The sequence below is a fragment of the Leiobunum rupestre genome, chromosome 4 (genome assembly GCF_980474605.1).
Source record: "Leiobunum rupestre chromosome 4, qqLeiRupe1.1.hap1, whole genome shotgun sequence".
NCBI classification, from domain to species: Eukaryota; Metazoa; Arthropoda; class Arachnida; order Opiliones; family Sclerosomatidae; genus Leiobunum; species Leiobunum rupestre.
The window spans coordinates 70178001-70203887 of record NC_143387.1 but is presented as its reverse complement, the minus strand read 5'-3'; the positions used below and the strand labels follow the sequence as shown (position 1 = coordinate 70203887).

Sequence of the window (25887 nt, the reverse complement as noted above, 5' to 3'; positions counted from 1 at the left end):
GTCGACTCAAAAAAAGACCGTTGTAAAAACAGAGATAGAACCGTCTGCTATTTTTTTCAAAATTCTTAGATGATATTGAAAACTATATACTAGATGGCGGTAGCCGTTTCCTTTTCGTGACGTTTTGACCCGAGTAAAATTCTGTCGGGGGGATAAAAAGAGGAAGAGCATTTAACAAGGGTCTTTCGGAGCTCCGTATAGGAATAACAGGGGAACTGGGTGTCCCTGTGTTCATTAGTCCATGGTGGTTCTGTGCCAATGGAGAAAAATGTTCCGAATGTGTCGGACACACCAACGCTTTTGTTGGTCAGGTAATTCCCCATAGAAGAGAAGCGCAAGTACAGCGATACTTTTTTACCCGCTTTACTATTGGTGGAAATAGCTTAACACCCTTAGTCTATCTATACTATATTCCTAAGTGTCTTCTGTCTGTCTGTCTTGTGTCTGTTTCACTATAGACGTCCAAGCCGTTCAACCTAGGATCTCCAAATTTCTCACAGCTATTCTTATGGCGCAAAGGCAGCGAGTTGCGCTATTTTCATCGATTTCCAATTTGGGTTAAGTTAATTAATTAAATAATGTTATTTACCATTAACAATGGTAAACTAAGACTAAATTTAAAATGTTCCTAACTTCCTATATTTCATATTAATGTGAGATAATGAAAATAATATGTTAGAAAAAATAGTTAACTTTTGCTTTAAACAAAGAATGTTCCTAAATTTTTGAAATTACTGTTGTGATACTATAAATAATATTTTAGAAACAGTAGTACATAATTATGATTTTGTTTAAAAAAGTTCCTATTTAAATATCATTACTATTATTTACTAATTGTTTAAAAATTAAATTGTTTTTACCCTAGTAGCACAAAATCTTTGGCCCAGCAGCTGGTGAATAATTGTCGGCCAACACTGTAGGCGCGGCAGTGATTAAGGTGTTGAGCATGTCCTACCTGGCCGGTAGGTGGAATGGGTGTAGGGGTTCCACAAATCAGCCATCGACTTACCTACATTTATCCAACAGTGAATCTACGTTTTGCCACCATAGCGCCTACATTTAGCCAGCACAACACCGATATTCCTCCACAATCGCGCCGACTTTTAGCCAACATTTAACCAATCCCACGCCATCATTTAGCCACCATTTACCCACCCCTGCGCCATCAACTAGCCATCTCTGCGCCACCTTTTACCCAGCCCTGCGCCACCATTTATCCACCCCTGTGCCACCAACTAGCCATCTCTGCCCCACCATTTACCCAGCCCTGCGCCACCAACTAGCCATCTCTGCGCCACCATTTACCCAGCCCTGCGCCACCAACTAGCCATCTCTCCGCCACCATTTACCCAGCCCTGCGCCACCAACTAGACATCTCTGCACCACCATTTACCCAGCCCTGTGCTACCATCTAGCCATCTCTGCGCCACCATTTACGAAGCCCTGTGCCACCATCTAGCCATCTCTGCGCCACCATTTAGCCATCTCGGCGCCACCATTTACCCAGCCCTGTCCCACCATTTATCCATCCCTGTGCCACCATCTAGCCATCTCTGCGCCACCATTTACCCAGCCCTGTGCCACCAACTAGCCATTTCTGCGCCACTATTTACAATAAGCTGTCTAGTATCTGTCAATTATATGACTGTTAAATCATAATACTTATGAACCCATTATTATCGAATCCTTTGTCATAGTAATATTATCATTTAGATCCAATAACTTATAAAATGTACAATCGAACAAGTGGTGTAATTTGTAAAATTTGGATAACAATATAATTAAAAAAACCATTTATTTATGATGAACAGATTCACGATTTTTTTAAAAAAAATTAGATAAACAAAAATTAAATCATTCTAATTCCTTTTCTTTACGAGTATTCAAACTTCTTCTTGAACGCCCTCCATTCCTATCTGGAGCTCCTCTGATATATTTTTTTACGACAGTTTCGACGGTAAATTCCTTTACCTCATCAAAATTAATTTGGATTGCACCTATGTTAAATGTTTAGATTAATTAATGAACTTTTTAAGGATTATGGAATTGCTTTAACATTCGATATGGCGTGCGAGTTAACTGCCTTCTAGGGTTCCATTTTTATTATTATAAAGTTTCAGAGGATATTTAGGGTTAAGATACATTTTGGAAGTAATTACTTACGTACTATGACGTCTCTTATTTTCATCTCTTTGAAGGGCCAAATCGTTTTACATCTGTCACTAAATGTTTTAAAGAATGAACATTAAGGCTAACAAACTTTTCGCCATAAAAATCTGGGCAAGACAAAACATATAAATCCAATAATTTTTCAGCATAGTCAACTAGTGTTTCGATTAAAGTTGGGGAAGCGAGTATGTAGATTGCGCATTGAAGCAATCGAAAATGATCCAAAACATCGTTAGCTACAATTCCCTTACACACGACTGGGCCAGTATAGAGGAGAAACTGTCGAAACTCAGTTGCCTTCCAACGATCCATATGCTTCATTGATCTAGGCTTTCTTGCGAATTCGCTAGGAATATGGTTTGAACATTTTAAAAGCCTCGAAGACATTTCTGTTACCTGATTAGCACTGAGACGAACAATTAATTTTCCCTTTTTAACCCAAGCCCTGATAAACCTTTTGGTAACTCCTAAACAAACAAGGTGCATGTAGTCTAAGGGAAATTGAGCTACCATATCTATATCTAAGACTTCAAGGGGTGAACGTTCACCACGTAAATGATGTTCCTCATTATCTTGATTTCTAAATGTTTGGTTGGTACGGAGCGCTACAGTTTCCTCTGAATAGTCCTCTATGAAAACCATATTATGCTCTAACATGTAACCCGAAATATTACACTTGTCGCAGGAAAAATAACCTGTATGACCTTTTATGTGTTTCAGAAAAGCCCTAGCAGGGGTGTCTAAAATAAACGGTCCATCAAGATTACAAATTATATTCCTTTCTCCGTAAGAAAATCCATGAACCCTAAGATCAGATAGTTCTTTAATAAATGGACCTAAATATTCTCTAAGCGAACCTGGCTTATGTTCACCGCAAAACACACCCACTGGAAATACGTCACTTATAATACCATTTTTAAAACTATAGACGCCCACTAAAATTGGCCAAAAGTTAGTGCTTGAGCTTTCAAATAGAGGAATACCATCAACGTTTGTTGCAAATGATAAAGCCTCTGGATAATCAGGATATAAATCAAAAAACTTTGTTAAACCAATCTTCAACCCAATGTGCCAGTACTCCCCATTTGCCACTCCCGAAATGCCTGTAGTGTGTCTTATTGTTTTCAAAATAGTTCTACAATCTTTCGGCAATTCAGCATGTCCATGAGCTCTAAGAAGTTTAAGTAAATCATTAACTTTAACTGTATCGACATTGTGATTTGTAATCCAATCCCTAAGATCTTCGGCCAAATTATTAGATTCTTCGTCAGAAGAGCTTAAACTTAAATTAGAAGAACTACTGGAAAAACTAACAAAGCTATCGCATTCAGATACTTCTGAAAAATCTGAATAGCCCGCCTCGATATTATCAAATCCAACAATATTCCTCTCTTCGACACCATCATCCCTTTCTTCGCCAATGTTATTATTAGTTTCAACTTGACCATTGTGAAAGTTTACGAAATGTATGGTTTCAGGGTTAGCTTGAGACTCCTGGGACAACCTATCTAACACACTTCTCAAATAACTAGCTCTTTTTCTTCTCATGTGTCGTTTGCTCAGATTAATTGGTGTGTCCATATTAAAAGCGTACTATTAAAAATTTGGGCTCAACCTGCTTTAAAAATTGGTATATCTCTCAAATATTAACTTTCCTCGATATTTAAGACAAATATAAAAATTTAGTTAGGTTCCATAATAAAATTGTTTTGCTATTTTTCCTCAAGTTTAGCGAACGATTTATTTATCCATTACCTTTTCCTCAGAATTTCTATCTTGTTCCATAATTTACAATGAAATATTCAGAATCATGAAGCCTATTAAAAATAATATAAACATTAATTTCAGTGTGATATGATTGAACATATAAATTAATATACTGTTAAAAATAACCAAAGAATACCAATTAGGTAGATAATAACTAAACATCTGATCAAAATAAAGTCATATTATTCAGTTTACTATAATATTTACACTATCTTTTCAATTATTACAAAAACCAGTAAAAAATTAACAAGTTTATTTACATATTTAAGGGGGGTTGGGGAGATTGAAAACTAAAGTTAATTTGAAACATTTATTTAAATTCATTAACCCAAAATGGGTGTTTTTATCTTTCCGATACTTCTAGCGATTCGTGAGCTTTTTAAGGCAATTGGGTTAAATTGTAGTCTTTTTATTTAAATAAAAAATTTATGTCCTATCCTACCAAGTGGAATTTTTAGCTTTAAACTGATTGGAATGTGAGATTGAAAACTAAAGTTAATTTGAAACATTTATTTAAATTCATTAACCCAAAATTAATGACATTAATTAATGACAAAGAATTTCAATGTTATATTTTGAATTACAAACAAACATGTGGTAAATTTCACGGAGATACTGTAATCGGTAATTAATTATTTACAAAAAGCCTCGAAATATTTAATTGTATAACTACTAGTTTTGTAGATTTACTCATTAATTAATCATAAATTTAAAGGAAATTTTTAACAGTGTAAAATGTAATGGAATACTAAGATATATTTACCTTTAAAAGAGACACCAATTTTCTAACATCAGTAATGGCGACCAGCAAGCTAGAAAGTTTATTGTCCGACTCCGATATGGAACACGAGGTCAAGGTCCTTCCTTTCCCTTTCTTCTCGGTTTCTGGAGCTCGACGCGAGGCTCTACGTGTTTTATGACGAGTAACCTCGCGAGTAACAGAGAGCGGAGAGCGAGTCTAAGGTAACGGCCAACTTCGACCACGCGTACCAAAACAGCGACGGTACGCGCCGAGCGCGCGGTTGAAGTTGGCCGTACTGAGGTAGATATAAGAGTTCCAAAGACAACTTATAAAGCTTTCCCACTATTTTACACGTTTGGACTAGAAATTTACAGCGTAATGTAATATTATAGTAGTAGGAAAAAATTAATGTAAATATAAAAATAGTGCCCTTATAGTAAATATTGTACATTTCGGTACTATATATTACGCTCTCAAAATAATAATTATGGTATTCTATAGTACCATATTATAGTACGTATGGCAACGCTGGACGTAACGTATGCGGCCGCGCGTATGGAAAAATATCACGTGGCTTATAAGCGATAATAGGATTGCGCTTCGCAATGAATGTCGAGATATCTGATTTAGTGCGTTTGAATCTGTGGCGAACTTGGTAAGGTCGCTGACTCGCTGCCGTCGAAGTCAGAAGTTGGTGGTTCAAAACCCTTAAACCACCCAATTAATTATTAACATAAATGATTTGTGAATTTGTGCTGGTAAGGTGTCGGCATCACCTACACTGTTCCCGCAGATCTTTAAATACATAAATTTTTTTCTAGTGATTAGAAAACTTACATTTAAAAAACCTTTTAAATAACATAAATTTTAATAAAGAAATGTAAATGAGTCTTTATTAAACTTATTTCTTTACATAAGTACTAAAAAGAATATAACTGCTGGGAATCTTTCGGTTTTTTGTAGGCAAATTTACTTAGGTGATGGTTCAGAGTTGAAAGCCAACAATAATTCAGCACCAACAGTCTACCAACACTACCGACACCTCCCCAACACTAAAACGGAAGGTCTGTGCTACTAGGGATAATATTGCTACTATAATTGTGATATTAAAACTAAGATTTTAAAGCCAATTCTAATTGATTTTTTTAAATTTAAGGATTTACAGTGAAAATTCCATTAGACAGGATATTAGCAAACTGAGCCCGCCGAACGATTCAAACTTTCGGCGCGAATCTCGAAATATTTGAAAAGTAAAAGACAACGAAGTACGCCACCTATTGGTCTTTCGCGCGTAAGTCGCAAGCTCCTGTCACCCCCTAGCTGAGCAGCTCGCACAGGCCTTTATAATAACGTAAGCACCGCTCCAATAATCAATGCGCGGATGAACCACTCCCGCCAAAAATATAGTAGTTTTACGTCAGTAACGACGTCAGCCGGTGACTTCGGTGAGCTACCGATGACCATTTGGGTGTGATTGGGGGTGACACCCGACCGTGAAATAAAGAAAAAACTTACACAAACTAGAGTAGCACACCATGATATCCGCCCCGGGTGTCACCCATGCTAGCCAGTGGCGGATTATCCAATAGGCTGAGTAGGCTTAAGCCTACGGGTCCGGAGAATAAATGGGCCCGGTAGGATTTTTCTAGAAGGGCCCTCGAGAATAAATAATCCACAGTTAACGCAAAATATAAAAATATTTAAGCTTTTAGTTGGAAAATTGTCCAAACACAAATTTTTGTAATCGCGTTTCCTACTGATTGTCGGATTTCATTTCAACAACCGCCGCTAAGATCGTCTGTATTCTCTTCGTTTTGTAGTAAAGACGGATACATGAAAACGTTCTTTTTTTGATAATACTACTCTGCTTATTGATTTTATCTATATAGTATAATCCAAGCATTTATTTTATGCGTGTATCCTGTTGTCCTCAAAATTGAGTAAAATTAAATAAAATAATACTTTGCGAGAAGCCACGAAATAATAACGGACCTGGACAGTACGGATCGGTTATTTTCTTGACCAATTTTGATATATTATAATTTTGATTAATTGATTGACTGTGATAAACTGTGCGCTGTTCATAAAACTTAAGGCAGTGCCAGAGGCGGCGATCGGAAAATATTTCTGTGGGGGCCCGGGCCATTATTTTTTCATCCAAAAATACATATACTTAAATCTGAAGCAAGAAAATGTACAGCTCTAAATTTCTATATATTTTTAAAAGTGTTCTTTATAATATCTCATCCGGCATGGATTACATTGATAATAAAAGTTAAGTCGATATCTTTAGAAAAATATCTGTGTACATGTCTAGATAATTAAGCCCTTCTTGGCCACATACTTAACGAAGGTATTTTAGGTAAAATAGGGTACACGACGGGGCGATTTTCTGTTTGAACGAATCTATCGAAATCAATTTCACGGTTACATCATCTTAATGCTACTCGCATCTGCAATCTCAAAATAACTTCTGTCAAAAGACTGAATTCGGACCCAAATAAAGGCAGTGAGATTATAAATTTTACCCTGGTTGCTATTTTTCCTCAATTTAATTTCTGTGGGGGCTCTGCCCTCGTTAGTTTTTCCCTGTGGGGGCTCGAGCCCCAGAGCCCCCACGGGATCGCCGTCACTGGGCAGTGCCAATCAAGGCTGGATTAGAAATTCTAATTTCTGACTTGGGTTATCTGTGCAACCCAAATAGCAAGAAAAATAATTTCGCTGCTTCTGAGATGAATTCAGTTAAGGTGTGCTTTGCCAATGGTCAGTTTTTCATCTTGTATCATCAGATTTTTTTAGTTATATATATTTCATAAGAAAGTTTAGTATCGTACAAAGTACAGTCTGTTACAAAAGTCTTCGACAAAGGGAGTTTTTGCATTTATCTTAAATTTTCTCGAAACGTGTAAACGATAGAAAAATGAAACCCGAAGAAATTTTTAATACTTTTTTATTTCCTTTCACGTGGAGTTGTCGTATTTTTACACGTTTCGAGAAAATTTAAGATGAATGCAAAAACTCCCTTTGTCGAAGACTTTTGTAACAGACTGTACAACCATAAATGCTTAAGCGAATAATATCAAAACCACCGCGGCAAGTTTCCCAGGGTCAAGGGACCCCTAAACAAAGCTAATCCTAGGGGCCCGAGTGGTAGTTAATCCGCCACTGATGCTAGCTACGACACTGGTTTCGCGTAGTGTGTGGAAATATCTCGAGAGGAAAACTGTGTTCAAAGCAGGGAAATTTTTTTTGGCTCGTGTGAATATACCTTAGGCCTTCAAGATGGTTAAGCTTATCTCGCTGAAGTACTAAGCTTTTAGTTACATTAAATGTGGCGTTCTTTCTAAACATTTTGAACTTTATTTCAACCGACAAAAGTGTCTTACCTTTCGAAAAACTATAAAACACACTTTGAAATTTTCTGTATTTATTGGAAATGATTAAAGGGAGTTGCTTATACTTTCTAGCCTGAAGATGGCGCCACACATCACTATATAGCCCTATAACCCATAACTAAAGACCCTATAAACCTCGTCGACACCTAAAGAAAGTATGAAGTTCGCAAATTTTTAACTTTCCAGGTAAGGATCGTTAGGAGTCTCCTTCGAAAGCTAACTTTTTGATCGAAACCAAGGCCTATCGAAATTTTAAACGCTCTCATCAAGAAAACTCTTACTTCGGGGAAATAATGATAAATTATTGAATCGGAAAGTAAAAAAACGCTTTGTTTCTGAAGTTGCTTATTTTAAAATCGCCATCAACTTACAATCTTTTATGCTAAAAAACGATTCCGTTTCAGAGCAATTTACAATATATATGAACAATTTTCTGTCTCACCTACTCATGTAAAAACTGGAACTGAGTAAAATTTTAAAATTAATTGTTTTTTAAACTTTTACGCTATAATCGCTTGCAACCTTAAAGAAACGGGGAAAATTGAATTCGATAAATCATTTTTAAATAATTAAAATAAAGATAAATAATTTAATATTTAACCAAATTGAAATAGCGTTTGTAGGTACAATGATAAAAACAGAAACTTGAAAAAGTCCGACATCAATAGGCGTTATCTGAACGGAGGAAATGTCCACCATAGGTCAGATTATTTACGCTAGGGTCAGATCATTTGATACCGGTCAAAATGCAAACAAGATAGTTTAAACCCGAAACTAATCTGAATTCATTGTGAACAGATAAAAGGCGATTTCAGATGCCTCCCAGTTCTCGATTTGATATATCCCCAGATTAAATTATTTTCGAAATTTTCATTAGATTATTTTTATATAATCATATACGTTGAAGTTTTTAACCATGGTAATTAAATATATAAAAATTAAATAAAAACTCGACCATAAAGAATCCGTCGAGTTTTTATTTAATTTTGATATTTACAATTGAGTATATCCAAATATTAATAAAATTATAGCTATTGTGGTTTTGTTTATTGTAGTTTAGTTCGAGGTGATCGAAGCACCCTGTATATGGTTTCCGTATCAGAGCTTTCAGACTCTATAGCTAAGTTAAAGAATGCAACTTTTTTTCGTTTCTTTTAGCTAAAGTTAGTAGTAGAGGCCACTATTTCGATAGAGCCGATCCGGGCTGGGAATTGTCGATTGTTGAAAGGCAGTCACGTGTGGCGTTTCTTAGAAAGGAGAACCGGACAAACAAAGAATAAACTATGATCTATTTGGCGTTCCACGAATTTCTTTATCCGTATCTAAATGTATAGAACTTTGAAGAAATTTAACAATGTATGTTGTTAGAGAAGAATTTCATCGGGCAAGTCCGGTATCCAAGGATTTGGGCTTAAAAATAGTTATACGTACTATTTTGATCCGAAATATTGTATCGAGTTTTTGGACAGATCAACAACTGGACCGGAATCGTGCGCGCAAATCCCTCGTTTCGGTGGCGTCGCTAGGATTTAATTTGGGGGCCGAAGGGGTGCTAATTTGTCTAACATTCTCATGACGGGGGTCGTAATCCTCTGAAATTTATTTACAAGTTCTATTTCTTTCGAGGATCGGAAAAAATATAATGGCTTTCTTTTCGAACCACGGGTTTGCATTTCATAAGTATTTGTATATTTCTGTAATTTTGACAGAAATTGTAATATGTTTTCCTTTTTTTAACAAAAATCTATCCTATAAAATCCTATAAAATTACGACGAATTTCCTATGTTCCTATGAAATGTTTTAGCTTTTCTGTGGTCACCTTGATTAAAATATATTAGAGTGTTTTAGTGAATGCCAATTCTAAATTTGCCAAGAAAAAAACGAAAAATTTAATTAGGATTAACTGAATTTTTCGTGAAAGCGAATAAATGTTTCTCTAAAATAAAACGAATAAAAAGTAAAAAATATAATACGTTACCTCTTACGTCACAGTCTCTTACTTCGAGCGCGCGCTACCGTCGCCAGAGGAATATAGGTTTTTCTAGCGCGCGTGCAAATCGCGCGTGCGAACAATATACTAATAAAGCCGTGTTTTGCGACGTAAGAGCAACATATTCCATTTTTTTTACTTTTTATTCATTTTAATTTATTGAAACATCTATTATAAATTATCCTAGAGCAAAAGTATAAAATAAAAAAAAATCAATTTAAATAAAACAAATCTGATTGAAATCAAATAAATAATTTTTGAAATGAAAAGATTAAACCGCCTTGATTATTCAGAGATAATTTTGAATGAGCAAACAGCTTTCACACATTCAGTGTAAAATTGTGTCGGTAGGCGGCGATTCTTTTGACCTATATAATGCACGCAGAATTATTCATAGTGTTATAAAATACAATGATTTAAAAAGGTGAAATATAAAATATTGCATGATTAGTACAGTCATCAGGGGGCTATAGCGCGGGCTCGTAGCAGGGCCGTGCAGAGGGGGCTAAATCGCCGGGGCCCGACGGAAAAAAGGGACCGAAAGTATGCCCCATCACCTTGACCTTCACCAGCACCCCCCTTGTAAATTTCAGTTAGGGCCCATGACGACGTAATGCCCGAAATGTCTCTACACGGCCCTGACTCGTAGTCGTAAGAGACAAGACCCACGGTGGAAAGATAAGGAGATCCAATTATGCGAGGGGTCGGACACTTGCCATTATTTTGTACGGGATTTCGGGATTTCGTAGAGATTTTGGCGATTTTATCATTACTTTTTGAAGTGATTTTGGGATTTCAATGTTAATTTACCATAGAGAGGTTTAAAAGATTTTGCGATTTTAGACAAAGTGTACGGGATTGTGGTAAATGTCCGACCCCTCGCAATTATGCGCATTTCTCGAAAAGTGTTTGTTAAAACGCGAACCACAACGTCACTGCCCTACGTTTTAGTTCAACGACGTAGACGTTCGCGTTTATATAATTCCTGAAACTATTCATTATAACTTGGAACAGGAATCCATACCTCTACTTGGAATGCTTATCCTGCCGTATCGCGTATGGTAAGATCACTCTAACGGCTTTGGCCCCGCCTACGACCGAAAATATCCTTTTTGCGCGCGCTCCCCTCTCACGTTGTTGTTTTATAAGTTAACATAGTGACGTCAAAAAAACCGTCAGCCACATCGAGGCGAAAATCTGCCGCGATAAGCATTCCAAGTAGAGGTATGGTTGGATTCCTGCTTGGAACTACAGACTTCAAAGGTAAGAGTTGGCTCTCCTTATCCTTCCTCCGTGCATTAACGCATAATCTACATTAAAACAAGAATGAACAATTACCTCGACTTCTTGGAGATAATCTTTTCTATTGGCGTAAGCGACGTCGAGTCGGGACAGAGACGCTAGAAAGGCCAACCAGAACCAGCAGTGAACGTGACGCGTTGACGGTGTTATCATGGCTCTTTGCTATTGGCTGCCAGGAGCGGTGACGTCGCTGATTCTAGTTACCTCCCCGTTTCGATGCGACGATGTAATTTCCGGATGCAGTGGCGAATGGAAAATATTTCTTGCGAATCTTCTGGCGAAAATGTAAATTCTGAAAAATGAATTTTTAGAATAAGAAAATGATACTTCACTTTCTCCGGGGTCATACATTCAGAAATTTGCAAATACAGTTATTTTCCCCACAAATTTGCGGATTTTTTAGGAGAATTTGTGTATTTTTCTCTGGAATTTTATGGATTTGTGTAATTTTCTCTAGAGTTTTATGGATTTGTGTATTTTTCTCTTGAATTTTATGGATTTGTGAAATTTTTCTCTGGAATTTTATGGATTTGTGTATTTTTCTCTGGAATTTTATGGATTTGTGTATTTTTCTCTGGAATTTTATGGATTTGTGTATTTTTCTCTGGAATTTTATGGATTTGGGTATTTTTCTCTGGAATTTTATGGATTTGTGTATTTTTCTCTGGAATTTTATGGATTTGTGTATTTTTCTCTGAAATTTTATGGATTTGTGTACTTTTCTCTTGAATTTTGTGGATTTTTGTATTTTTCTATTTTCTCTGGAATTTAATGGATTTTTGTATTTTTATATTTCCTCTAGAATTTTATGGATTTTGCGCATTTACGAATTTTTCATCGGAATTTGTTCATTTGTTAAAAAAATACAAAATCATTGCCTGCCTTTTTTGGTGGATTATGAATTTTCCGTTGAATGTAGTGAATTTTTCTGAATGTCCGACCCCTGACACTAATAAAATAATTCGAGTAGCTTTTAATTCGAAGCAACATCTTATCCGAGCCGGCGATCTTTTCAGATCTGGCCAAATTTATTTTTACCCAGTCATCTCGCTATAAATGGATATCTATTCCGTTACTTTTAATGAACTTCTTCAATATTTGCCCAAGGCGGAAAAAAAATTTGCTTCACTCGACGGAAGAAAAGTAATTTGGTTCCAGAAACGCAAATGTATGAGTGAAACTACGTTTTCGCTTCTTTGAACTTTTACCGCAACTTCTGTTTGAGTTACCCTTAAATGTGATTTTATAATACGTTTTTCAAAATAATCTTCTGATAAGAAAATAATTTAATTATAATATTAATTGCGCTGGTTCCAATTATTTGGGAGAATTTTCGCGAATGTTTCTTTCCCCTCATTTCCTTCCCCCAACTCAGGCCCGTAGCCAAAAAATTCGTTAAGGGGGCAGTAGCTTTTTGTGAGGGGCACATTTGTTTCGTTAACTAATTTTGAAAATTAACATAAGTGGCGCCGTTAAATGTTTTTGATGTTCAACAAAAAAACCTTGCTTTCTCAACCAAAACATTCTATTAAGAAATATTTACCTATAAATAAAGATCTAAACTTTAGACAAAGACAAGTGGTCGAAAAGGAAAATTTCAAGGAATAGAAGTTTAAAAAACTAATAAAGATAAAGGGGCAGAGAGTATTCTTTGAGGGGGAATGGATTAAATTGAGGGGGCAGGTGGGGGCAAATAAAAATTTCATTTGAGGGGGCATCGCCCCCGAATGTCCCCCCCCCCCCGTGGCTACAGGCCTGCCCCAACATCAAAAAACCTTCCTACGCACGGGAGCCATTGGAATTTATTTCAGTTTGAATATTATCCATGACACAATGAGTATTAAGACTAAATAAAGATGCATGCAAAATTTAAGTGAAATCCTAAAGCTATTTTTATTTATTAAAGCTAACAAAATATGGTGTTTCATACATAAAAAGTCAATTTCAAAGCTCCCTAAAGACGCCCCAATAAATCATTCTCCCAAGAAATCGCCAAGACGTAATATTTCCGAGAGCCAGGGCCTGCGAGTCACTGTTTATTTAGTGCTTGTTAAAATAACGGAAATTTTTCACCTAAGTTACGGCAGCAACAAGCGTTCCCCCGTGGCGTTCCCTTTTAACCAGGTAGCTTTTTTGACATATTAAGACTTGGTAAAAACACGACGTTCTGTTTACAGGTGAAAAGTTTCCATTATTTCCACAAGCACTAGGCCCATACAAACAATACCTCGCGGGTCCTGGCTCTCGGAAATATTACTTCTTGGCGATTTCCTGTCAGGATGATTTATTTAAGGTGCTATAGTAAAATTCTGTAGAATTTTAAGGAATTTAAAAGTTAACCAAAAACGTTTCCGCCAATTCGAAAATTTTTAGTAGAATTAAGAGGCTTCTTTTAAAATTTCAAGGGAATCCGTAGTTTACCTGGCCTACGTCTCCGTGAAGAGCGGTTCCAACGCCACTAAAACGTTGATTCAAATTGAGAACTTTCGTGTGGTAAAATATATTTGAATAAGGCACATTAATATAGCTTTTAGTAGGCAATATCTCAACGTATGCTAATTTCGTAAATACGAGAGATTTGAGCGAATTTTTCCAAAGCTTCTAGCTGCTCCACGCCTTCCATTATTTTTAATGTTATTCGTTTCATCTTCCAAACAGCGTTTTAATACTCGCTCCATTTTCTTGGCCTCAGTAAAGAGAATCTCTCCGCGGCACTCTTTTAAAAGTGCCCTTCTTACTTAGCTCTCTATTTTATGCTAATGAGGCGAAATAATGGAGAACTTTTATTAGCTCGCTTTCACGCTTTCGAAACTCTATTGTCTTACTGCTATAAAATCTACGCTTCGTTGCTAAAGTCCACTTCAACGTTTTAACGTTTAATTAGCCGATATAATTACCGCTCGCGTAATTACGAAAGGCTACAATCCTTTTCTAGGAATTTAATCCTTTGAATATTCCGATTCTGTGAACTCTAAAAACCTAACGTTGTGTATACCGGATTTAGCTAAACGTTCATGGGTTGTCATTTTCAAATAGATCGTTAGGGTCATACCCAAATGACGTCACGCAGTAAGGGGTAAGGAGATATGGTTGTACAGGCGTTGCTAAATGTTACAGGGGGTACACTAGCCATTTAATAATTCGTTTTATCACGTTAGCTTTTTGAAAGAAATTTCATAATTTTAGGTGCTATAATTTAATTATAATTAAGGGGGTGAGTGTTTGTTTCGTAATTTAGGGAGCGGAGTCTTACAAGGGGAAGGGGGATGTAAAAAAGTAGTTTTATTTGTGTTACGTAATTTGTAAACAACACGTAAATGATGAATTAACATTAATTAATTAAAAAGCAGATAAATATGTGAAGCTCGGTTTCTGCCTTTTCCCAATTTTTTTCACTGTTAATAGAATGTTGGGTTGTAAAACAATTTTACAATATTTTTTTGATCCAAAGAACACATCCCTTGAATTTGCGCGAAACGTAACAGAATCACCCCGTATATGTTTTTACTTTTTGCGACTCCGCTAAAAATGAACTTAATTATTTAATTTAATAAAGATGAAATCGTACAATATTACCTTATAAACCGTTTCTTACTAAATATTGAATACCACATAGATAGCGGTAGTAGTCTGAGCCCCTTAAATTAACTTATCCCTGAACAATAAAGTAGGGCGTGTGGAACACTTCTACAGGCGCTAGTAGGCCAAAAATGAGAGAGCTATTTTATATACTACTACTATTATTTTAATACCGGTTTAGAACGGTGCAAATGAAATGAAATATGTCGAAGAAACGGTAACACGATATTTGTAGTTAGAAAAGCTTAAGTTTTAAATATTTTAATAATGAGCAACGGTAAATAAAAATTAATAGAAACTGTGGGGTGGCGGAGTGGTTAGCACCTTCGCCTCGCAGCAAGAGGAGCCGGGTCCGATCCCAGCTTATGACACTGGGTGAAAACTCGGAACTACTCCTTCCGCGTTGAGTTTGCAAGTTTTCTCCACACTGGCAGGAATCCATACCTCTCTTGGAATGCTTATCGCGGAAGATTTTCGTCTCGATGGGGCTGACGGGTTTTTTCGATGTCACTATGTTAATTTAACAAACAACAATGTGAGAGGGGAGCGCGCGCAGAGGGGATTTTTATTTCTTAGGCGGAGCCAAAACCGTCAGAGTGATCTTACCATACGCGATACGGCAGGATAAGCATTCCAAGTAGAGGTATGGATTCCTGCCACTGGTTTCCCCGAGTTCTTCGGTTTCCCCTTCCCATAAAAACTTGCTGAGGATAACGGTAATAGTTAGTGTAAGGAGCTGTTGGCTCGCGGGGCTTGCCACCACTCTCCTACGCATTGTAACCCGGCCACCTGAATTAATGGCTTTAAATGTCGCATGATGACTTAGGCTAAGGTGGTGCCAAGGGTATTATCCATAGATATAAGAAATGTATATAAAGGTCTAGATAATTTTCGGGGCGTCTAAGCCTAACATAAAATACGGAATTGACACCTAGCAGACAACGAGGAAGGCACGTGACTAAGAGCGCGAGCTCTCTTAGCATTTTAGTACTAAGTGCTTGACCTTTCCGCAGGCCGTAGTCTTTAGACACCATCTGTTGGTGACTTTTAGTATAATTTTTAAGGAGGAGACAATGGCTCTCGCGACGATAGCACGAGCTTTCTTACCGATAGATAGCGCCTTATAAGGATAGCCTGCAGAAATTACGCGTTTCTGCTAGCTGTCACCTCCATATTAACTCCCTTTGAGATGTTTTATCTAGACCTTTATATACGTTTCCTATATCTATGGTATTAGCAGAGCTGATTCATAAAGAGTATCCAAACAAACATACACACATCCTCTTATATTTATATAGATTTTTGTATAATATTTTTTTAATAATATCTCCGTCAAAGTAACCGCCGTTGGATTAATTTTAATCTCCCCTTAATCGTTGATAAGTTCCTTAATTGAATTGGTTTGTGGGAGTGGAAAAAGGCTCGCTCTAATTGGTGTTAAGAGTATTGGGTAAAGGGATTTGCTGAAGAATGTTTTCTTTTTCGAAGCTATTAGGCTTTTAATCTGGATCAAATCCCGGAGATACCATCTCGGCTTAGGGGTTTTCGTCCGCCATGCATGGAGAAGGAACGAAATGAGATCTCTCGCGAAGGTATGCTCCGCGAAATTTACTCCGCGATCTCTTCCTGGTCTTTCTCAGCGGGATGGCTTGTTTCGTTTCCGCTCGAGGAACCTGGCTAAAAAGTTCAAAGGACCGACTCAGAAGTACATTTGGGACTTTGCTAAACGGAAAAAGTAACATTATACCAAGGATGTTTTCATGTTAACCGGAGCTGTGTGGGTGCAATAGCTTACCGAATAGGCTCAAATGCTTCTTCAATTTGTTTTTGAAAAAAAAAGGGGTTTCTAATATAAAAATCGTCGTAAACTTTCCATTTTTCATTTTCACAACTGACTGTGAAATCCTTCAAAAAAAGGAATAAATCAACTTTAGAAGATCCTAATCTTTACTTTCATTACTCTACAAGTTAATTCTAAATCTTAAAATTTTTATCTCCTTAAATGTAGGTTTAAGTTTTAAATACTATAAATAATGCTTCGAAATTTCAAACGCTTTCAACGCTAAATTAACGATTTCTTTGGCACTATGATGGTTATTTATTGAATCGGAAAATTTTCGATAAACAGGGTGTTTAAAAGGTTATGCACAAATTTGAAGGAGTTGTAGGGGGTGAGTTGAGAAGTATGCCTGTTTTTCCTCATTTTCCTACGATGAGTTTAAAGAGCGCCAGAGAGCTTCAAAGTGTGGCCTACTAGCCCCTGGAAGTAGGCTGTGACAAGCGCAAAACCAAGCAGTGGGGAAACGCGAACATTAAGGTTTGGGTTCGTGTGATAGGTAAAAACGGACTTTATAAACAAATCGAGGTAAACAGCGTAAAAAACTAAACTTAAACAGTATTTAAAGTCGTTTCTGCTTGGTTTTGATGCAGCCTACTTCCAGGGGCTAGTAGGCCACACTTTGAAGCTTTTGGCGCTCTTTTAACTCGTCGTAGGGAAATGGGGGAAAATCAGCCATACTTCTCAACTCACCCCCTACAACTCCTTAACATTTTTTCCTAACCTTTGAAACACCCTGTATATTCATTTTTTCTGGAGGTTTTTTTTTTCCACTTTGAGATCTATAAAATCGCTTTGGCTTGTATTTATTAATACGCAGAGATTAGCCATCCACTGATATCGCTTTGCGTCATACTTTTCACTATTACGTTGCTTAGAGTTTTAGATTTTCTTTTAAATCATCGACAACTTTTCGAGGTCTGTCATTCAACGAGGCTCATTAATAATTTTATATTTTTGGCAAACTGGGCAAGTTCTAAAAGATTAATCGTACAACTAGGTTGAGAAACGAATTTTCTAGCCACTAAGAAGTTCCGAGATTCGAAAGGTCAAGAACCCATGACGCTGCGTGTTAAAATGAGACTCTTGTCTCCGATTGCACGCCCACAAAGCTGCTGCCTTTACTGTTCAATTCGAAACGGACAATACCAATTATTTTTGGTGAATGACTCTTGAATCTATTTTGGGAATTCAAAAGACTTTATCAAATAATAAATTTATTTTTTTAAACTATTAATGACTTGATTTTTTCTAATGTAACGATTTAAAACCCACGAGAGGTCGCGTGGGAGGAGCTCAATTGGCTAATTGGATTTTGATCTAGCAAGAATTTATTGGGTTAACCGATAATATGAATACGCAACAAGCTCTGTTTTCATGATATATCATACTCCGACTTCACCCGCAATCGTACCAAAATGTAATAATAGTGACTCGCGAAACCAATTACAGGTGGTCGGGTTACAGCGCGTAGGAGGGTGGTGGCAAGCCCTTCAAGCCACGTGAGCCAACAGCTCCCTACACTTACTTTTACCGTTAGACTGCGAATTTGTTTGTGGGTTTTCTTCCGGAAATCACATATTCTCTGTTTAATTGAATATATTTCTTGTTATACAATCTGATGGGTTACCTTGTTAAGTTGTCGGTTTTTGAGTGGATTTTGACCAAACCAAAAGTCAAGGACGTACCGAGGGTATTCTGATGGGTTACCTTGTTAAGTTGTCGGTTTTTGAGTGGATTTTGACCAAACCAAAAGTCAAGGACGTACCGAGGGTATATGACGTCCAATTCAAAATTTTAGAAATGGCGCCCCCTATAAACCAAATAAAATATAATTAGCTTTGACATTTGAAAGATAGGAGTGTTTTGGCACCCCCTACGTGAAAGACATCTTGGCGCCCAGTTCAAAATGTATCCCCTGAACCCGGGTCGGTACCAGTGTTGGCAATAAGCTTTTTAAAACTACTGGTCAATGTGACCACTATACCCCCTACTGGAAAAATATTTTACTGGTCATGACCATTATCCTCTCCCACTTCTTCCCCCTTTTATTTTACCTTTGTAAGCAAATTGACAATTGCGATTAGGAAGTTCTATAAATAGTTTTATTTATCACAAAACAGAAGCTTTGATATTTTTCACAAACAAATTAACTGGTCATTATGACCAGTGGACCCCAGATTTGATTTAATTTACTGGTCATCGCCCAAATTAAACTGGTCTTTGACCGACGCCACTGCCTTATTTCCAACACTGGTCGGTACGCCTCAGCCAAAAGTGTATAATAGAGAGGTTAAGCAAAGCGCTCTTGAAGTTTGAACAACAACGTCGGGAGTACCTCGACTTTCGAGGATAACCATTCTTTAAAATTGGTTAAGCGCGCTTTCAGTTCAGAATCAAGTTCGTTTGAAATCGAGTTTTAACAAAATGCGCACCTTTCGCTAACCCAGGGGGACAGGGTACACGAAGAATTAAAAACGTCGTTTGAACAATACTAAAACAGGTGTTATGTACGGGTATGAGTGTTGTCGAAATACAATTATTTGTAGCTTCGTGTGGCCGGGTGTACCGCGAATGTCCCTCTTTGTATACTCGACTTATTTCACCGAGTTAGTCCTAATTAAACAAGGCCTAGGCGCAGGGCCGGATTAACCAATAGGCCGAATAGGCCTGGGCCTAGGGCACTAAGCCTACAAGGGGCACCAAGAGGGTTCGAAAAAAATAAAAGTACAAAACTTTTATCATTTGCTTTTCACAAAATATTTTCCGGAGTAATTTTAGTAAATGCGTCCACCCCTATGAACCAAAAACGTTTGATTTTCACATTCTCGGACGGACTGCCGTCTAGCCCCTGACGACATACTAAATCTGGCAGAAAAATTAATTTTCCTTCCATTTCTCAATTATAAATTGAGGAAAGGGGCCACCAAAATTAACTTGGGCCTAGGGCCCCATAAAGTCTTAATCCGGCCCTGCCTAGGCGTATTTCAATTCAAACAAGTATTTCCGCTTTTTAACAAGTACGCTGTTACGTAAATAATAAGTTGGCATAACTCTGTCCCGATTTGTTGAGTTGGAAAATTATAATTATCAGTATTACTATTATTATTAAATATATTACGACCTTTCACGTATAAAGCTCGACAGAAATATGGCGTCGTCTTGAAGTGGTGAAATATTCGACTCCGAAGTACAAACGGGGAAAGTATAACGTCTAAAATGTTCACGTGACTCCCGACGTTCAAACTTCTAGAGTGCTCTGCTTAACCTCTCTAATATATCTCTTACCAGAGTACTATTCATCTTCCTATTCTGTTAATTGTATTCGCTTGAAACATGTACATTGGCCGGCTGCGGTTGATTTTTCAACAAACGTTTCGCAAGAAAAAATAGTACGTGAGAAATACGTCTTTAATGTTACTTATATACTTAAATTTGGTTTTGTTTTAATTAATAAATATACATTCGGAGCCGTGTTACCAAACGGCAAAACGTGGGGAAAATAATGGAAAATATTATCTTGGACCCTAATTAATTATCTGACCAATGTGGCCAAAAGTGAACTATATTTTTTACGGAAAAGTTTGAAAAAAGGATTAAAGATTATAAATGCCAAATTTTTTGCACTTTTTTTATGCTGTACTTTCCTATTAAAGTGTAGTCTATTGTTATATTTCAAAATGTAAAGCACAGAAAATGTAATTGTAATTACTTTTTCTATACTATCCACTTCCGGTAACATATGCGGCTTCATTTTTCATTTTACCCTTTTAGGTATAGTTAGATACTTCTATCGTAGGAGTATGTTATATACTTTGGCAAAACATCATGCCAAAGTGCAGTGGCAGCAAAACCGTGCTGACGTTTTTAGAGGAAACTTCTAAATGCTTTCACAATGCTGCCAAATTAGCCTGACTTAAGGTTAACACGGGTCAGGGAAAAGTCAGGGAATTGATCGATTTCAAAATTACGTTTTCGCGCGTGACGTGACAATACCTTTACGTTGCGATGTATAGCAGGCTAATTTATCTGCTTTTATAGCCTAACATGGCGGCGTATTTTCACGCGCAAAATTAATTTTAAGATCCCCCAATTTGAAAATAGACAAAAAAAGTCAGGAAAACAATTTGTAAAAAAGTCGGGGAATTAAAAATTTGTCTTGAAAATTTGCTGAAGATTATTTTACTATATATAGTTTTGTGATAATTATTCAGTTTCTTAAAGTTCTTTTTAACTTAATTTCAACATTTTTAGTTAAACCAAAATTTTACAAATGGACAGGAAACACGTGGCATAGACAAGGAATTTGAATCTGAAAATATTGTGGTAACACTGCCATATAACTGCGGTATTACTTCAGACGTTCCCGTTCAAAATATCGTACGCTTAACCTCTCAATACTCTATCGCTGAGTTTAGGGAGTGGTGCTTTTAAGTGTGATAACTTATTTAATTACGTGATAATTGCGGTGGTTATAAATAGTCTGTAGACGCGTTTTAACTATTACCGGCAATTAAATTCTTAATTAATTCCCTTTCAATCCTTTGCTAATAATTATCTCACTTTTTTATGATAAATCCACATTACTGGAAGTTAAAAGAAAAACCCAAAAATAGATGATAGTGTTGGAGGATGTGTAACGAAAAGAAAAGTGACCGTCTTCATTAGTGTGGGGAAATTGGCGGAGGAGGTACCGACCACTTTTTATTTTCGAAAGATTCTCTATCGTGGGCGGGAATTTAAAAATTGAGCAATTATCCGAATTGATTATGGGATTTAGAAAGCTCTCTTTCGTTCATAGATTTGAAAAAGGGAGGGACACGGGGGGAGTCATTTCGGACTGAAAAAAGTATCAAATTTGAGAGGATGATATCTTTAGTAGGCGCTCCGATGACCGCGGATAAAAAACCGGGTCGGTGGTCACTCGGGAAATTTCTCCCTAAGAACGTACTTACATTTTCTCAGAACTGAAAAGCATACTTGGTTCGCGATAATATTTTCACGGTTTCTTTTCAAGGGTCACATAATCATTTGAAAAATTCGGTCAGAATTTCAAGTAGGTCCTCCCACAACCGGAAATCCCAATTATTTTAATTGTAGTATCGTTCGTGGTAATATTTTGGGTCGCGTTTACTTTTAAAGGGCCTCATAATTATTTGAAAATTTGACCCGAATTTTAAGTTTAAAACTAATTATATTTTGAAATATTTCACAAAAATAATAAAATAGATTGTAGTTTCTCAATTATTGTGTCAATAAAAAATATTTGATAATTTTGTTCCTGACAGATGGCGTTACCGTTTCAGTCTGGGCTATTTCTTCTTTAAAGGGGAACGGTCAAGCTTTAACCAGTTAGATAGCCATATAGCCCGTTAAAAACTAAAATTTATGGCGAAAACCGCATCAAAAAATATTAAGCGGTTAATTTTTAATAAAATAAAGAAATTTCGGGAAATTGAAAAGCGCGCGTCCGCTGCGACACCTGGTGAGAAATCGGTGAGACACTCCTTGCTTGATTAAAATTGAAAAACAATATAAAAGCGCGCGCTGCTGAAGACGCGAAAGTTTTTTTTTTATTTTTCACGCGCGGCGCGTTCCAGTTAAACGAGACCTAAGCCTAAATTGCGCGATTTCAAAAGTTGGGATAGTTCGCAAATCGCTCACTAAGGTGCTGCTGGCGCTGGCGATACACCTTAAGATGGCGACGAAAATTCCAACCCAAATATCTGGCGTTATTTTGCGTTTCAACTTTTTAGACCAAAAACTATTTTTTCAAGGCAAAATAAGGTACGTGTATGTATATTGAACGTCTTGTTGATCTTTTGATACGCAAATAAGATGATATTTGGAAAAGCTTGGCCGTTCCCCTTTAAACGAGTCGACGATTACGTTCTCAATAACATCTTTATCTTCTTGTTATTCCTGATTAACGTTTTATAAATTTTCCATGACGTGGCATAATGACGCGCAGTCTTGTTTACTTGGCGTTACCTGTTTACATTTAACAGGCTAAGCCCACGCTACAAAACGCGTAAGGGGAACTTGTAGACGTAGCTTGACTGTGCGCAGACTGTTTCCGCTACGCGTTTAACCTGTCTATTGAGCCGGCAATTATATCTTTTAATGTGCGCACTTTGGGAGGGCTAATTTTCGGGCATTAATCCCCACCACCTCTTCCTATCTCTGCCTACAAGGTTTGGAATATTTTTACACAGCTCTATCAAAGTTCCACGAATTTCATTTCATTTATTAAAAAACATTCCCTAGTTGAAAACCAAAGTGTAGTATCTAGTATTCTGAATCTTTCAAATTAAATACGTTATTGGAATCTGTATGTTGACCAGTGGCCAGCGAACCCCCCTACTTAACACACGGAAATACAATTATCGATATTAAGAAGGTTATTGTCATTGATTTTTCATTGTTTATTTTAAAAAACATTTAACTTTTGTTTTTTTACTTTAATTAGATTTAAATTTACAAATGTTTTAATATTTTTTTTTACAATATATTAAATAAATGTTGTGTGTTTTTTTGTATTAATTAAACCCGCTTGATTTTGTCACGCAGCTTGTAAGGTTTACTGTTATTTTGTAAATAACTTAATAAAGTATTTAATAAAATGCCCTTGCTTTCATAAAACAGTGAAATGGACAAACTATACCCCAGGATCCAATCATGAAACTATTAACCCTAAGGTCTTTTTTTCCTTCGAGGTTCCTAAACCACGCTAAATTGCCATTTGATTAAAAACTGACAGTTTTTGGGATCTTTTAATTAACACCAACAGTTTTTGGGATCCCTTAATTAAAAACGGACAGTTTTTGGGATCCCTTAATTAAAAACTGTCATTTTTCGGGATCACTTAATTAAAAACTGACCGTTTTTGGGATCTTTTAATTAACACTAAAAGTTTTTGGGATCCCTTATTTAAAAACTGACAGTTTTTGGGATCTTTTAATTAACACCAACAGTTTTTGGGATCCCTTAATTAAAAACGGACAGTTTTTGGGATCCCTTAATTAAAAACTGTCATTTTTCGGGATCACTTAATTAAAAACTGACCGTTTTTGGGATCTTTTAATTAACACTAAAAGTTTTTGGGATCCCTTATTTAAAAACTGGCAGTTTTTGGGATCTTTTAATTAACACCAACAGTTTTTGGGATCCCTTAATTAAAAACGGACAGTTTTTGGGATCCCTTAATTAAAAACTGACCATTTTTGGCATCTTTTAATTAACAACTGAGTTTCTGGGATGCCATAATTAAAAACTAAATGAGTTTTTGAGATAATTTAATTATAATAAACATTTAATTTTTTGAATATATTTATAATATTTTTGGTTCCTATTCTCAAAATTTCGGTTCCTATTTTACTTTACTTTTACCTTTAAAAGAACCTTTTTTTAATAATGTGTAGGGATAACTTGCAGTGTAGATTTCGCACAATAAAGCTACGTCTACACTTAGCTACAAGTAATCCCTGCACATTATTTAGGGGTGCCTTAACCTGTCTATTTTATCCGATATTTGTAAATTTCAATTTTCACCGATAGTTGGAAATTTCAATTTTAACCAATAATTTTAAATTTCAATTTTCACCGATAATTGGAAGTTTCAACTTTATCCGATAATTTTAAATTTTAATTTTTACCTATAATTGGAAATTTAAATTTTTACAGATAATTGGAAATTTTGAAATTACAACTATCGTAGATATTTTAAATTGAGAATAATCGGAGAAATTTTCAATTTGCATTTATCGGAAAAAATTTTAAATTAGTAATTATCGGAGAAATTTGATGTTTGCGATTTTTTTTTGAAGTAAATCAAATTTTATAATTATTGAAGAAAATCTAAATTGACAATTATCTAATGAAATCTAAATTTACATTTATCAAAAGAAATCAAAATTTACATTTATCAAAAGAAATCAAAATTTACAATTATCAAAAGAAATCTAAATTTACAATTATCGAAGGAATTTTAAATATACAATTTTTGGGAAAAAAATTAAATTACAGTTATGGAATAAAATGAGAGAAAATAGTTTCTTACCTGAAATGGGATAAATGACACGTGGGTTACGGTTTGGCGCAAAATAATATATTCTGGACGGGATTTTTACGTCAAGAACTAATAAAGATGTTTCCAAATCGCGTCTGTTTTTCCCTTTCGTGGACGAAGTTGGCCGCAAATGTGGTCGGACAGAGAATAACTGGGTTTGATGTTTCCGTCGGCCAAAGATTTTAGTTCCTTCGTCGAAGTCGGTCGCGAACCTTTTAGCGACGTCTGACTCCGCGTTCTGCTCGACGGGGAAGCGCGTTTAACGGGGCGCTTTCTCGGCTTAAAAAGGATCTCCGGAGGATTATCGCTTTGGCGGGAAATCTTGAGTCGCCCCTTTCAAAACTCTTCACGCTCCCCGCCAATGGCGACCCGGTCACGCGCCCTTTTCTTGGCCAATCAGCGGCGCGCATTAACCAGCGCGTAAGTAAACCCCTGCCCGCTTTTGGGGGCATTTTTTTCCCATTTGAGGCTCGTACCCTCTCCGCAAATCCGAGAGTTTCAAACTCCCCCCCCCCTTTCTGGAGGAAATTATGCCCCCCCCCCTACCTAACCTGTTTACGCTATTGGAACCATTTTGATGGTTTTTGCGTCTTGATTAAACACTTGTTGCTTTGCGCGGCCCGCGGGGCCACTTATTTTTAGAGGCTGCGGGGTTGTATTCATTATTATTATAAGTAATATAATATCTGATAAGTATGACATGATGGGCTTACTTATAGTTTGCCTGTACTTCGATTACGAAATCATTACGGGAGGCGATTACGCAGATTACGAAATCATTACGGGAGGCGATTACGCAGATTACGAAAGCATTACGGGAGGCAAGTACGCAGATTACGAAACCATTATGGAAGGCAAGTACGCAGATTACGAAACCATTACGGAAGGCCAATGCACAGATTACGTATTCATTACGGAAGGCGATTACACAGATTACGAAATCATTACGGGAGGCGATTACGCAGATTACGAAATCACTACGGGAGGCGATTACGCAGATTAAGAAATCACTACGGGAGGCGATTACGCAGATTAAG

General features: G+C 36.6%; 1 protein-coding gene across 1 annotated transcript in view; it reads right to left on the bottom strand.

The window, feature by feature from the left end:
- LOC149948890 (U-scoloptoxin(11)-Ssd3a-like) overlaps positions 1–25095 on the bottom strand; it is a 64190-nt gene extending 39095 nt beyond the window's left edge. The window contains exons 1-2 of the mRNA XM_090174071.1: positions 24842–25095; positions 11403–11658 (exon numbers count right to left, since the gene is read on the bottom strand). Coding sequence (XP_090030197.1) covers positions 11403–11519 — 117 coding nt within the window. The 5' untranslated portion in view covers positions 11520–11658; positions 24842–25095. The remainder of the gene's footprint in view (positions 1–11402; positions 11659–24841) is intronic.
- Between the last annotated feature and the right edge of the window lie 792 nt (positions 25096–25887).